The sequence below is a fragment of the Macaca thibetana genome, chromosome 9, assembly GCF_024542745.1.
Source record: "Macaca thibetana thibetana isolate TM-01 chromosome 9, ASM2454274v1, whole genome shotgun sequence".
Lineage (NCBI taxonomy): Eukaryota > Metazoa > Chordata > Mammalia > Primates > Cercopithecidae > Macaca > Macaca thibetana.
This window is the reverse complement of record NC_065586.1, coordinates 6,387,072-6,399,951: the sequence shown is the minus strand read 5'-3', so window position 1 is coordinate 6,399,951 and position 12,880 is coordinate 6,387,072. Positions and strand designations below refer to the sequence as shown.

At 45.3% G+C, this 12,880-nt stretch overlaps 1 protein-coding gene across 4 annotated transcripts in view; it reads left to right on the top strand.

Moving 5' to 3' along the window:
* PRKCQ (protein kinase C theta) overlaps positions 1-12,229 on the top strand; it is a 144,316-nt gene extending 132,087 nt beyond the window's left edge. For all 4 annotated transcript variants that reach the window (XM_050804611.1, XM_050804610.1, XM_050804612.1 and 1 more), the window contains 2 exons: positions 8,410-8,538; positions 11,011-12,229. In XM_050804611.1, coding sequence (XP_050660568.1) covers positions 8,410-8,538; positions 11,011-11,166 — 285 coding nt within the window. In that variant the 3' untranslated portion in view covers positions 11,167-12,229. The remainder of the gene's footprint in view (positions 1-8,409; positions 8,539-11,010) is intronic.
* Positions 12,230-12,880: the final 651 nt, after the last annotated feature.

Here is a 12,880-nt window from a genome sequence, read left to right as displayed (position 1 = left end):
TGGAGGAGGTAGGAGGGAGGCGGGAGAGGCAGGCACACTCAGTATAAATTTGATTGAAAAAATCTACATATTAGTGGACCGGTGCAGTTCAAATCCAGGTTCACCAAGGGTCAACTGTACTTAAAATACCTGCAGACCAGCTGTCCCCAACCTGCCCTACCCACTGTCCACTGGAAATATTGTTGACTTCTTCACTCTAACAAACTCTGAGAGTGCAGGCTATTACCATCTTAGCAGCAATCTCCAGAATTCACCATCAAAACAGAATTCAGCGCCCCATCCGTGGTAGCCCAGGATCCATCGAGAATACAGGCACAGTATTACCAATGGAAACTGGATTCTGAGAATCACAAGGTGTGAGCCAGGAGCTCCCAAGGCAAACCCATGTGAAGACATAGGAACACCTGAGAGCCATCATGAAAGCTCTGGACTCTAGACAGACTCAGAGTTGGCCTTTTTTGAGGATGCGAAATTCTCTCCACAGTGTATGAGTTTAGCAAGTTGTAGAATCAAATTAATCATGTCAATACAACATGCTAAATGCATACAAGAATAATAAGGACCTACATATACTGAGCTGTCACAGCAAATATTTGGGTCAAAAAGACCCACCACTGTAATCAAGAGCCTAGCACATCTAGGCCGGGTGTGGTGGCTCATGCCTGGAACCCTAGCACTTTGAAAGGCTAAGGTGGGAGGATTGCTTGAGCAATCTGAAATTCAAGACCAGCCTGGGCAATATGGCGAGACCCCATCTCTACAAAAAAATATAGAAATTAGCCAGGTGTGGTGGCTGGCGCCTACAGTCTCAGCTACTCAGGAGGCTGAGATGGGAGGATCACTTGAGCCCACAAGGTGGAGGTTGCAATGAGCCATGATCACACCACTGCACTCCAGCCTAGGTGACAGAGCAAGACCCTGTCCCCCCCTCAAAAAAAAAAAAAAAGGATTCTAGCAAATCTAAAAGAAGTGGACCAAGAATGCAGGTGTTTTAGAAGAAACATTGTTTTTGATTTCTGGCATTTCATATGTCAGCTGGTTAAAAAATAATCATTTAGAGAAATAATTTTTAGCCTTGCTCATGCTATGTTGAAAATGGGAATAGGAGAAGATCCTTCAACGTTGGAAGCTATCCATGGGTTCTAAATTAAAAACTAGAAAAATATTAGCAGGCTTATCTTTTTTCACCAATCTACTTTTTTGCTTTTGAAGAAGGACTTAGAATTAAATGTAAAGGGAATACACTTCCACCTCTCTAATAAAAGTGACAACTTGTCTTGGGCATTAGAAACTTGGAGGCAACTCCAGGGCTCTCCCTGGAAAATCAAGATCTTGAATCTGAAAAGTGCTGACAAAGCCCTCACAAGATCCCCAGCCCAAGGGTAAAGGAGCAAGGTGTGTAAAAATTTGAGCCACTTCCATTCAGCTTTCACTTTCTGACTGTGATCCAAACAAGCAATAACTTAGAAAACTCCCTCAACAACCAATTAAAGGCACTTTTAATGACCAAACACAGATAAAATGAAAGCTAATCTCAAAATTAACCAATTTTTAAAAAAAGGCTGACAACAGTAAAAATAAGTTAGTAGGGACTGGGCGCGGTGGCTCACCCCTGTAATCCCAGCACTTTGGGAGGCCGAGATGGGCAGATCACAAGGTCAGGAGATCCAGATCATCCTGGCTTACACGGTGAAACCCCGCCTCTACTAAAAATATAAAAAAATTAGCCAGGCGTTGTGGCAGTCGCCTGTGGTCCCAGCTACTCGGGAGGCTGAGGCAGGAGAATGGCATGAACCCGGGAGGCAGAACCTGTAGTGAGCCGAGATCGCGCTACTGCACTCCAGCCTGGGCAACAGAGAGAGATTCCGTCTCAAAAAAATAATAATAATAATTTAAAAATAGTAATAATAAGTTAGTGGGATCTGGATATTAAGTTATTTTATATAAAGGCAGGTTCGAACATTATTACAGTTGCTACATTTGTAGCAATCAATGTAGCAATCGTAATCATGAACTCAGTGTGAAATGTGTCAGCTTGGGCTCCATAACAAGACAACACAGACTGAGTGGGTTAAACAACAGACATTTCTCTCTCACAGTTTTAGAGGCTGAAAGTCCAAGATTAAGGTCCAGCAGCGTCAGTTCCTGATGAGGACTCTCTTCCTGGCTGGTAGACAGCCGCCTTCTTGTTGTGTCCTTACAGCAGGGAGAGAGAGAAACTCTGGTCTCTCTTTCATATGAGACTTCTAGCCCTGTTGGATCAGGACCTTACCCCATGACCTCATTTAACCCTAATTATCTCCAGAAAGGCCTTACCTACAGTTACATTGTCGGTTGGGGCACCCACATGTGCATTTTGAGGGGATGCCGTTCAGTCCAAAGCATGAGGCTGCACTGCAAAGCCTGGGCCATCAAAACCCAGTGAAAAAAAGTGAGCGCAAGGCTTGGTCTGTACAACCCAAGGCATGAGGGCACCTCCAGACTCAGGGGCTGCCTCCAAGTGAGTCCCAAGGTGGGGGTCCTGGAGGGAGAGTCACAATCCTTCAACACCCCTCATGGCCCATAAATGCCAGCCTCCCCCTGTGCTTCCCAAATCCAGCCTACCCTGAGGATGTGCAATGCTTCAGACCAGGATGGAGGGTGAAGGAGGGGCAGAGGTAACCAGAAGCAACTCCGTGGAGAGAACTTGGAAGTGATGATTTCCAAGGAGAGAAAGACTGGGTGGGAGGAAAGGATTCCTTCCAGTTGGAGGAGAAAAGGTGAAAAGCCGTGTGCTGGAATCCTACTCAGCAATGAAAAGGAACACACTATTGATCTATAAAACAACTCAAGGCATTGTGCTGAGTGCAAAAAGCCAGTCTCAAAAGATCACATACTCTCCGAGTCCTCTGAGTCCACTGACATAACTTCATTGAAATGGCAACACCATAGACATGGAAGTCAGATTAGTGGTTGCCTGGGGTTGGGGTGCTGGGGACAGGAGGGTGGGCGTGACTCTCAGGGTGCAGCACAGGCAGATCTTTGCAGTGATGGAACAGTTCGTATCTTGCCTGGCGCGGAGATTGCCCATATCTGCACATGTGATAAAATGGCGTAAGTAGTATATACACACATGGTACCAGTGCCAGCTCCTAATCTTATGCTATCATTATGTGAGATGCAATCATTGGGAGAAATAGGGTGAAGGGCACCCAGGACATCTCTGTACTGTCTTATCAACATCCTGTGAATCTATGATTATTTAAAAACAAAACTAAATCTAAAGCTAAATGCCTTGCAAACACCAAAATAAAAAGTCATCTGCAGAGTTTCAGTGGGAAGAGAAAGAGTTGCCACAGGAGAAGAAAATAAATTTGGTTGAATAGAGCAGAAACTGAGATAATAAAGGATAAAGAAGAAAACAGGAGGACTGGTGGGTGAAAGAGGTCCTTTTCTTTTTTAAGACAGAGTCTCGCTCTGTCACCCAGGCTGGAGTGCAGTGGTGCAAATCTCAGCTCACTGTAGCCTGTGCTTCCCAGCCTCCAGCGATTCTCCAGCCCCAGCCTTCCATGAAGCTGGGACTACAGGTGCGTGCCACTGACACCCAGATGATTTTTATATTTTTTGTAGAGACGGGTTTTGCCATGTTCCCCAGGCTGGTCTCAAACTCTGGAGCTCAAAGCAATCTGCCCGCCTCAGCCTCCCAAAGTGCTGGCATGAGCCACCATTCTCAGTCAAAAGAGGTTCTAAATGAAGCTTGTCCAACCCATGCCCTGCGTACAGCCCAGGATGGCTTTGGATGCAGCCCAACACAAATTCCTAAACTTTCTTAAGACATTATGACATTTTTTGTGATTTTTGTTTTAGTTCATCAGCTATTGTTAGTGTTAGTGTATTTGATGTGTGGCCTAAGATAATTCTTCTTCCAATGTGGCTCAGGGAAGCCAAAAGATTGGACACCCCTCTTCTGAGTTGACATAGAAGAGTTTGGACTTGGTTATTTCCCATGTGAGTTAGTAAAACTTCCATGAACCTTCCCTTATGCACATTCTTGCAGTTGGGCTGATAAAATTAATTTCCATTATGCAATCTGCTGCCCATAAACTGGCTTCCAGCTTTATCTCTATTCCTCCTTTGCTTTGATCCAACAGCCCCCACATTCTTGAGCCCCATTTGTTACAAAAATAAAAGATAATGCCATTTCCCAGAAATGCCCTCTAGGGAATTCGACAAAATGTCATGAAACCCAGAAGTCATAGGTCCTCTGGAAAAGCTGAGGATAGCAGCATTTCGTGGCATCTGTGACAGCAACAGTGCCAGACCTGTCACCATCGGCCCTCCTAGGGCATGGATGCATGTCGTGCACTGAACAATTGCACACTGGGAGAGGCTGTGCTCCGGCAAGAATTCCAGTGGGGACGCTGCTGTCCGGTTGATGATTGCCAAAGAAACACCCTTTACTTCCTCATTTATCCATCCAGGATGTCCTGTCCATTTGTTTGAAAATGATGGGAAACTAATGATCTGGAACATAAATATCTCTTCCTTTCATAGAAAGACATATCTGAGGAGCGACTGAAGAGGGAAGGCAGGTTCCAGGTACAATCTGTCAGCGCCGCTGCTGGCTGTTCTCCGCAGCCTGGAGCTGGTTTCTTGCACAGACTGTCCAATAAACTTAAACAAATTTCAACTACATCCTGGCTATTTTTTCCCATCAATATAAACCTCCATCCTGACAGCTTTTATGAACAAAATCAAGTCTTCGAGAATTTTATTTCCTCAGTGCAGCTTTCCAGGGGCGGAGCTTCCAGCCTGACCCCCGTCCCGTGAGGTCACCTGTCATCCTGAGGACCTCAGTGGGTCGAGTGGCTGCAGGGCAGAACATATACTAATTTACCGTTCTGTGCAAAACTGGAAAGAATATTGAAGCTCAGAGCTGGAGACCGTATGCTCTTCTCATTACACATTTTATTTTTTTAAATATATTTTTAAAATTTGCAGGTAAACATCCAAGCTCAGAAGGCCCATTGACATGATCCTCTTGGTATAAATGCCACATGTTCACTGGAAGAAATAGAATAGAAAACATAGCCTGCAGCACACGTGGCCCAGGGAGTTACTTCCAGCCTACTTCGCTGAAGCATCTTGCTAGAACAACGTGAACGAGTTTTTGGCCTCTTCCTGAGACACTTATGCCATCTATCTAATCTCGTTTCATCCAAATGTCCTTAAGAAGTGGAGGTCAATCATTTAGTATCATTGTTTCAGGAGAAGGGACATAGGGCAAGTCACATATTCCTTTTGCTTCCTTTTTTTTTTTGGTTTTTTTTTTTTTTTTTTTTTTTTTTGTTTTTTTTTTTTTGGAGTCTTGCTCTGTCACCAGGCTGGAGTGCAGTAGTGCAATCTCGGCTCACTACACTCTCCACCTCCCAGGTTCAAACAATTCTCCTGCCTCAGCCTCCCGTGTGGCTGGGGTTACAGGCATCCGCCACCACACCCAGCTAATTTTCGTATTTTTAGTAGAGATGGGGTTTCACTATGTTGGCCAGGCTGGTCTCGAACTCCTGACCTCAAGTGATCCACCTACCTCAGCCTCCTGAAGTGCTGGGATTACAGGCATGAGCCACTATGCCCAGCCTCTCTTTGCTTCTAAAACAACAATCAGCTTTTCCAGGTGATGACTCCCGCTGTTTTATAGTTTGTATAAATGTATGGGGTGCGGGTGTCATTTCGTTACATGCATGGATTGCACCGTGGTGAAGCCGGGCTTTTAGTACCCACTCCATTTTCTGAGTCTACAGAAAAATATATCTTACTGTGAACTTGGTGCTTCTTTTCTATGCTGAAAAGAGGCAACCGAGATAAAATGAGGATAGAAGATGCGTGATCTGCAGGTAAACCAAGTGGAAAGACAGCTTATCCACTTCCTCAGCAGGCGTCTACTGAGCATCTATGTTGTGCACGGCACTACGCTAGCTTCTGTAAGGAACAGACGTGTCAATGGTGCCTGGCCTCCAGAGCTTACAGTCTAGCAGGAAAGAAGACAACCTTGAAAAAAGATACAATGTGCTAATCCTCCAGTGGAGGGAAGATGTTGTGTGGTGCCCAGATGAGAGATTATCCATCAGGATGAGTGGGAAGGAGGCCACCTGTCATCAAAGTGCATAGCTCCTTTGAGGCTCAGCTTCCTCAGCTGACAACTGGGATGATAAATTTGTTTTTCTTAGAATTTGTTTTAAAATCACGGAGGCATCTGGCATAGTGCCTGCCTCTCAAACAACATTGGTTGGAGTGGATGATGTATCAGTCTTAAGAATCATGAAAGATGCGAATGATGTATGATGGTGTCATCAATTCTGAATATGACTTGAACAGAAGAGAGAGCGCTCCCTGTCAGTGGAGGTAATCAAAGAAAGTTTCACAAGGAAAAGGGGGTGAAAGCTGAGCCCTGAAAGATAAGGCAGAATTTAAAGATGAGGGGAGGGAAACAGGAGTCGTAGGGGAGGGTATCTCATGGCAAGATGGAAATGTCATTAGTGAGGGACAGAGACAGGAAGACAGGTGGTGTCTTCCGTGAGCAGAAGTGTCTGGACTAGAGGGTCCAGGGAATGGAAGGTCCTGTGAGTCAGCGTCAGACTCCAGAGAGCCTCGAATGCCAGCCGAGGGCCCGAGGATGTCAGAACTCACCAGACCTTAGAGATCACCTTGTCTAGCCTTTCATTTACACACGAGGAAACTGAGACTCAGAAAACTTACCCGAGGCGACGTGGGTAGTCAGTCTCTCGGATGACTGTCATGTTATTTCCACCATGCAGTGGCTTTCTAATTGGGTACTTTGGAACCCCAAGTTTCCCTAGCGAGTCCTCAGTGGCTCCCATATAGTAAGCGGGAGAGAGGAAGTTGAGACTGTGCCAAGGATTTGCCAGTCAGATACACCGGGTGATTGCCCAAACATTTCACCCGGGACTTCAAAAGAGATTCTCCTACTCTTTTAAAAAAGGGAGAAAACTTCACTTTACAATAGCATGTTGTTTGGTCTTTACATTTTTTTGGAAGAACAGAGCCTTTGAAGATTTTCAAGTACTAAGATAACGTAAGTGGAGCACTATTTCAGAACACGCAGGCTGGCTATGTTTATGAGCAGTAAAAACAAGAGACCCTTGCAACTGAGGTGTGAATGGAGGTCAAGTCCTTGTGAAAGCCTCCTGGAAAATCACTGCATTCCACCATGTTTTCTGTTTTAAAGAACCTTAGGCTCCTTAAAATGCCCTACAACTCGTGGTGACTTCATCAATAAACATCTAGCTGATGTAAGAATAACCGGTAACTACTCCAGACACCCAGGGGACCTATTACTTTTCTAAGTTAACGTTTAGACTCTCCTGTTTCTTAATGCCCTTGACAGGTTTTATTTAAGTTTGAAAAATATCCAAGTTTCTTTCCTGTCTTGCCAGTGTTCATTTTGAAAGAACAGGAGAAGGAACAGCGCAAAGAGGAATGTACATATGTGCCAGCTCAGAAATTATTAGATGGACCTTGAATTAAATATTACTCCTCCAGCAGGTTTGCAGGAGCTGAGGGTAATTCTCTTCACTCAGATGCCTTGTAGAGTCCAAAGCTGACTGCTAGGACTAGTTTCTATTGTACCTGAGTCCCCACAATGCTGGAATCATTCTAAGAATGCAGCTTTGTAAGAAATGAGACTCGATTGATGGATAATCGATCAAATGACAAATAAATTATCACTGACTCTATGCTATTGGGTTTAACAGACCAGGAGTTATAGTGCACAAATGCATACATGTGTGTGCATGTGATCATGTACATGTGTGTATATGCGTGTGTATGGCTGTCCGTGTGCATGGGCTTACATTTGTGTGTGTGTGTTAGTGTGTGTGTATGTGTTCATGTCTGTGTGTATGCATTTATATACACCTGTCTGCATGTGTATGCACGTGTGTGTTCATGTGTATGTGTGCACGTGCTCACACTTGTGTGTGTGCCAGTGTGTGTGTGTTTATGTCCATGTGTGTATGCCATCACATATGCCTGTCTGTGTGCATGTGTGTGTGTGTGTGTGTTGCTGTCTCATTAATCATCACATCAGGAGGGCACTTGGCTCACTTTACAGGTGAGGAAACTGACTCAGGTCTGTCAGTTGCCTAAGGTCCCATCAATAACACGGGGCAAAGCCAGTTTCCAATCAGGTCTATGCACCTCAGAAGATAACGTGTCAGGCTCCAGCAAATTTAGAAAGGCTCCTTCAAGGGAGAGTGTCAGGACCAGGTTGACTTTAGTCAGTCCTGATGAAGGTGAGTAGAAAAATGAGGTTAGAAAAGAAGGGGCTGGTGCACTGGGAAGCACCACGCCCTCCTGACACAAAAGGCTCATCCCTGGAGACCTCAGTGCTCCTCCTCTGCTCCCTTTCAGCTCTTTGTGCGAGAACCTGAGAAGAGGCTGGGCGTGAGGGGAGATATCCGCCAGCACCCTTTGTTTCGAGAGATCAACTGGGAGGAACTTGAACGGAAGGAGATTGACCCACCATTCCGGCCGAAAGTGGTAAGGACTCGCTCATGGGCCGCTTGGTGTCAGCCACTCTCCCTCCACTCAGGGCCATCTGCCTGTCCAAGTCACCGCAGCTGCCCACCCCTGCCGGAGCCCCGACTCCCCACCGGCCCCAGTCTCCAGGAGGAATGCACTTCTCTAACACATGTCACTGGGCTGGTGGGGCAGGGAGGGGAGGTCACTCTTGTTTGCAAAATTTAACCTCTGTCGTCAAGATGCACCTGCATGAAGAATGGATTGCTGTGTGCCCATGCCTTAGGTTGAATATGAATTTGTGAGGATGACTGTTAAACAAAACGGGGTTTTGCACATGACGCATACCTACTTAATGGTCCAGTCTGGGTAACCCAAACTCGGACATAAACCCTGCATCCTACATCAGGAATTTTGGAGCTGTTTTTTCCACGATGTTTATTAAAGTATCTGTAAAGTGCTCATGTAATTACATTTCCTAATGGCAATTGTTAGGTGTTCTTTGGTTTAAGGGAGAAACTAACTAAGTCGGTGCTTTAAAAAAGATAGGTCTGTACATTTCCATATCCGTCCTCACTGGCAAAAGTCATTAAGCTACATCAGCAAAGGCAGAATGACCTGGTTTACCTGCGAGATGAGCCACCATAAAGTGAAGTCAAAAATAAAGCAAGGTTGGGCTGGGCATGGTGGCTCACACCTGTAATCCCAGCACTGTGGGAGGCCGAGGTGGGTGGATCACCTGAGGTCAGGAGTTCGAGACCAGCCTGGCCAACTTGGTGAAACCGTGTCTCTACTAAAAATAAAAATAAAAAATTAGCTGGCATGGTTGTGGGCACTTGTAATCCCAGCTACTCGGGAGGCTGAGGCGGGAGGATTGCCTGAGCCCAGAAGTTTGAGACTAGCCTAGACAATCCATCTCTACAAAAAATACAAAATTAAGTGGGATTGGTGGTGCATGCCTGTAGTTCAAACTACTCAGTAGGCCAAGACAGGAGGATCACTTGAGCCCAGGAGGATGCAGTGAGCTGGGATCACACCGCTGCACTCCAGCCTGGTGACAGAGTGAGACACTGTCTCCAAAAATAAACTTTTTAGAAAAACAACAAAAAAAAGTCATTAAGAAAGCACAGTTTAAGTTACGAATATCACAATTTCTAAAAATACTAATTTTTAAAAGAGTGGAGCAAAGTGGTGGGTTTGCCAGCCTTAACCATTCACCGTGATTGCTGGGAATACTGGAGTGATTGCCTGGGTAGACATGGGCCATCTGTGCACTAAAAGGGGCCAGGCTCATGGACTTCCCAACAGAGTCCACCCCGAGAACACACAGGCTATTAGTCGTGATAGCGAATGGCCAGAAGAAGCAGGTGCATCTCGTTCCCAGGGCAAGAATAGTTGTTCTCAACATCTGTCCCAACCTCCAGGGGCGTTCCAAGGGCCCAACAGGCCGGCCTCAAGCACTCTAACTATTTGTGACAGTACGACATCTAATACGTGGGTTAGTCATTTGTGATAAAATAAAAATTTCCCCTTGTTTTTAGCTATCAGGACTATTAAACCATGTCTCACCTTCCACTGCAGATTAAAAGCGACTTAATATTTTGCACATAAAAATCAAAACTTTGATCTAAGCTTACCCTAAAGGACATTCCCAGTTCTGCCAGTAGGAAACTTTCCCTGACCTGTGGTCTGAGCTGCCGCTGACCTCACAGCCCCAGGGCCCTTGGCAGGTGAGAGGGGCCTGACTCTTAGTTTCGCTTCTCTGTGCTCATAGGACGTTCTGTTGATCATGGTTGCTCTCAATCTCGGGACAGTGAATTGAACGCCATACTGAACAGCATGTATGAAATAGATGCTTGCTTTCCCTTTCTCTGTTGTTTTGTTTGGTTTTGGTTTTTTTGCCATGAAAACCAATGGGCCAAGGGGTCTGAAAGGACTCTGTCCCAGTCTGTGTTGTCTAAAAAAGACAGCCCAAGATGTTTACTAATAAAATACAAGGGCAGGGGACTGACAACAGCCAAGAATGTCGATAAAAGAACAGGAATATGTAATTGTGAAAATCCTTCTCTCTTCCCATCCCCCCGTTCATACCCCCTCACTCCCTCTCCCCACCACCCTCCCTTATCCCCACCTTGTGTTCCATGAAAACTAAAAAGACAGAGGTCAAATTCAGGCGGATCACTTTTTCAAACGTTGCCAACCCTGCTTCATGTAAACCATTAATTAGAAACATTAGATCCCATTTGAATGTCTACAGTGGTAGTCTTTCTGTGAATTTATGAATTTATATTATTATGAAGCCGAGGGCACAGGATTGTAGCCATGTTCAATGAGAGCTGTGCATGGTCATCTATAGGCACTGCCCCTATTTAGTGTCTCTGCACACGCCAACTTTGCCATAAGTAGATCACAGCCTAGATAACAAAAGTGAAAATCATGAACTTACTGACTGATTTTGCTTCTCTTTCTTTGTTCCCCTAAACTCTGACCAAGAAATCACCATATGACTGCAGCAATTTCGACAAAGAATTCTTAAATGAGAAGCCTCGGCTGTCATTCGCCGACAGAGCGCTGATCAACAGCATGGACCAGAACATGTTCAGAAACTTTTCCTTCATGAACCCCGGGATGGAGCGGCTGATATCCTGAATCTTGCCCCTCCAGAGACAGGAACGAATTTGCCTTCTCCCTGGGGACTGGTTCGAGACACTGCTTGGGTTCCTTTTTCAACTTGGAAAAGGAAAGAAACACTCAACAATAAAGGCTCAGACCTGTTCGCCCCCGACGTGACTTTTATCTGTAGCAGAAACCAAGTCCACTTCACTAACGACGATGCCCTGTGTCTCGTCTCCTGACATGTCTCACAGACGCTCCTGAAGTTAGGTCATTACTAACCGTAGTTATTTACTTGAAAGATGGGTCTCCGCACTCGGAAAGGTTTCAAAACTTGATGCTGAAATAAATTATGACTCTTCACCTGGGCTCCAACTGCTGATCAATGAAATGCTTGTTGAATCGGGGGCAAACGGAGTACAGAAATCTCAAGACTGAAACGGCCCCATTGCCTGGTCTAGTAGCGGATCTCACTCAGCCGCAGACGAGTAATCACTAACCCGTTTTATTCTATTCCTATCTGTGGATGTGTACACGGCTGGGGGACCAACCCTGGAGAGGTTTTTATGGGAATTCTTTACAATAAACAGAGCTTGTAACTTGAGAGCTACAAATCCATTCATCCTGATTAACCATGAAATCCATGGTCAAGAGGACAGTGGAACGTGAGAGGGAAGGTCTGCTAGACACCTTCGCTGGTTATCTTGTCAAGATAGAAATGATATTTAGAGTTCCCCAAAGATAGTATCATTTCACCCTCGCCAGTGAAACCTTTCCATCCGCCCATTCTCAGCAGACTCCAGTGTCGGTGGAGTCGTTCACTGCCATCCTCACATTATAACAAGAAAATAAACGACGTGCATAAGTCTCCTGGGAAAAGAACCTCAACCGCTTCTCGTGCCATGACTGGTGATTTCATGACTCATAAGCCCCTCCGTAGGCATCATTCAAGATCAATGACCCGTGCATGCTGTTTGCAGCAGTCAGTCGAGTTTAATTAGAATTCCAACCATACATTTTAAAAGTATTTGTGCTGTGTGTATATTTTGATAAAATGTTGTGACTTAATGACAAACAGGTGGATGTGTAAAAATGGAATTAAAAAAAAAAAAAGAGTCCTCTTAATCATTTACTTCCCCACTTGTCCCCCACAAGAACTTGCTTCTGCTGTGTCAGTCGTCAAAATGTAGCTAGCATTGAGATGATGTTCTATAATTGGGGGATTGGCTGGGCACAATGGCTCATGCCTGTAATCCCAGCACTTTGGAAGGCCAATGCAGGCCGATCACCTGAGGTCAGGAGTTCGAGACCAGCCTGGCCAACATGGTGAAACCCTGTCTCTACTAAAATACAAAAATTAGCCAGGTGTGGTGGCAGGTGCCTGTAATCTCAGCTACCTGGGAGGCTACCTGGGAGGCTGAGGCAGGAGTAGAGTAAGCCAAAGGGTGAGGAAGTCAGGTGACCTTAAGGCAATCGTAAGAAAAGCAAGTCTGCATGATACTCGGAGTCACTAGCCTACCTCATCACACGGCTGGAAATAACTTTAGATACTATATTTAAAATAGAATAATATAAGCAGACTGTTGACAGTCTGCAGGTGTGCTGGGGCTTTTTCCTGACTGCTTGGAGCTCTTGTGATTTTTTTTTAAATAGACACTCCCCTAAAATGAACACTAGTAACCTCATTTAAGGAGATGGAGATGGGCACCTATCTTCAGATGTGTCCATTCAGGTGTCTGGGCCCTTTGTT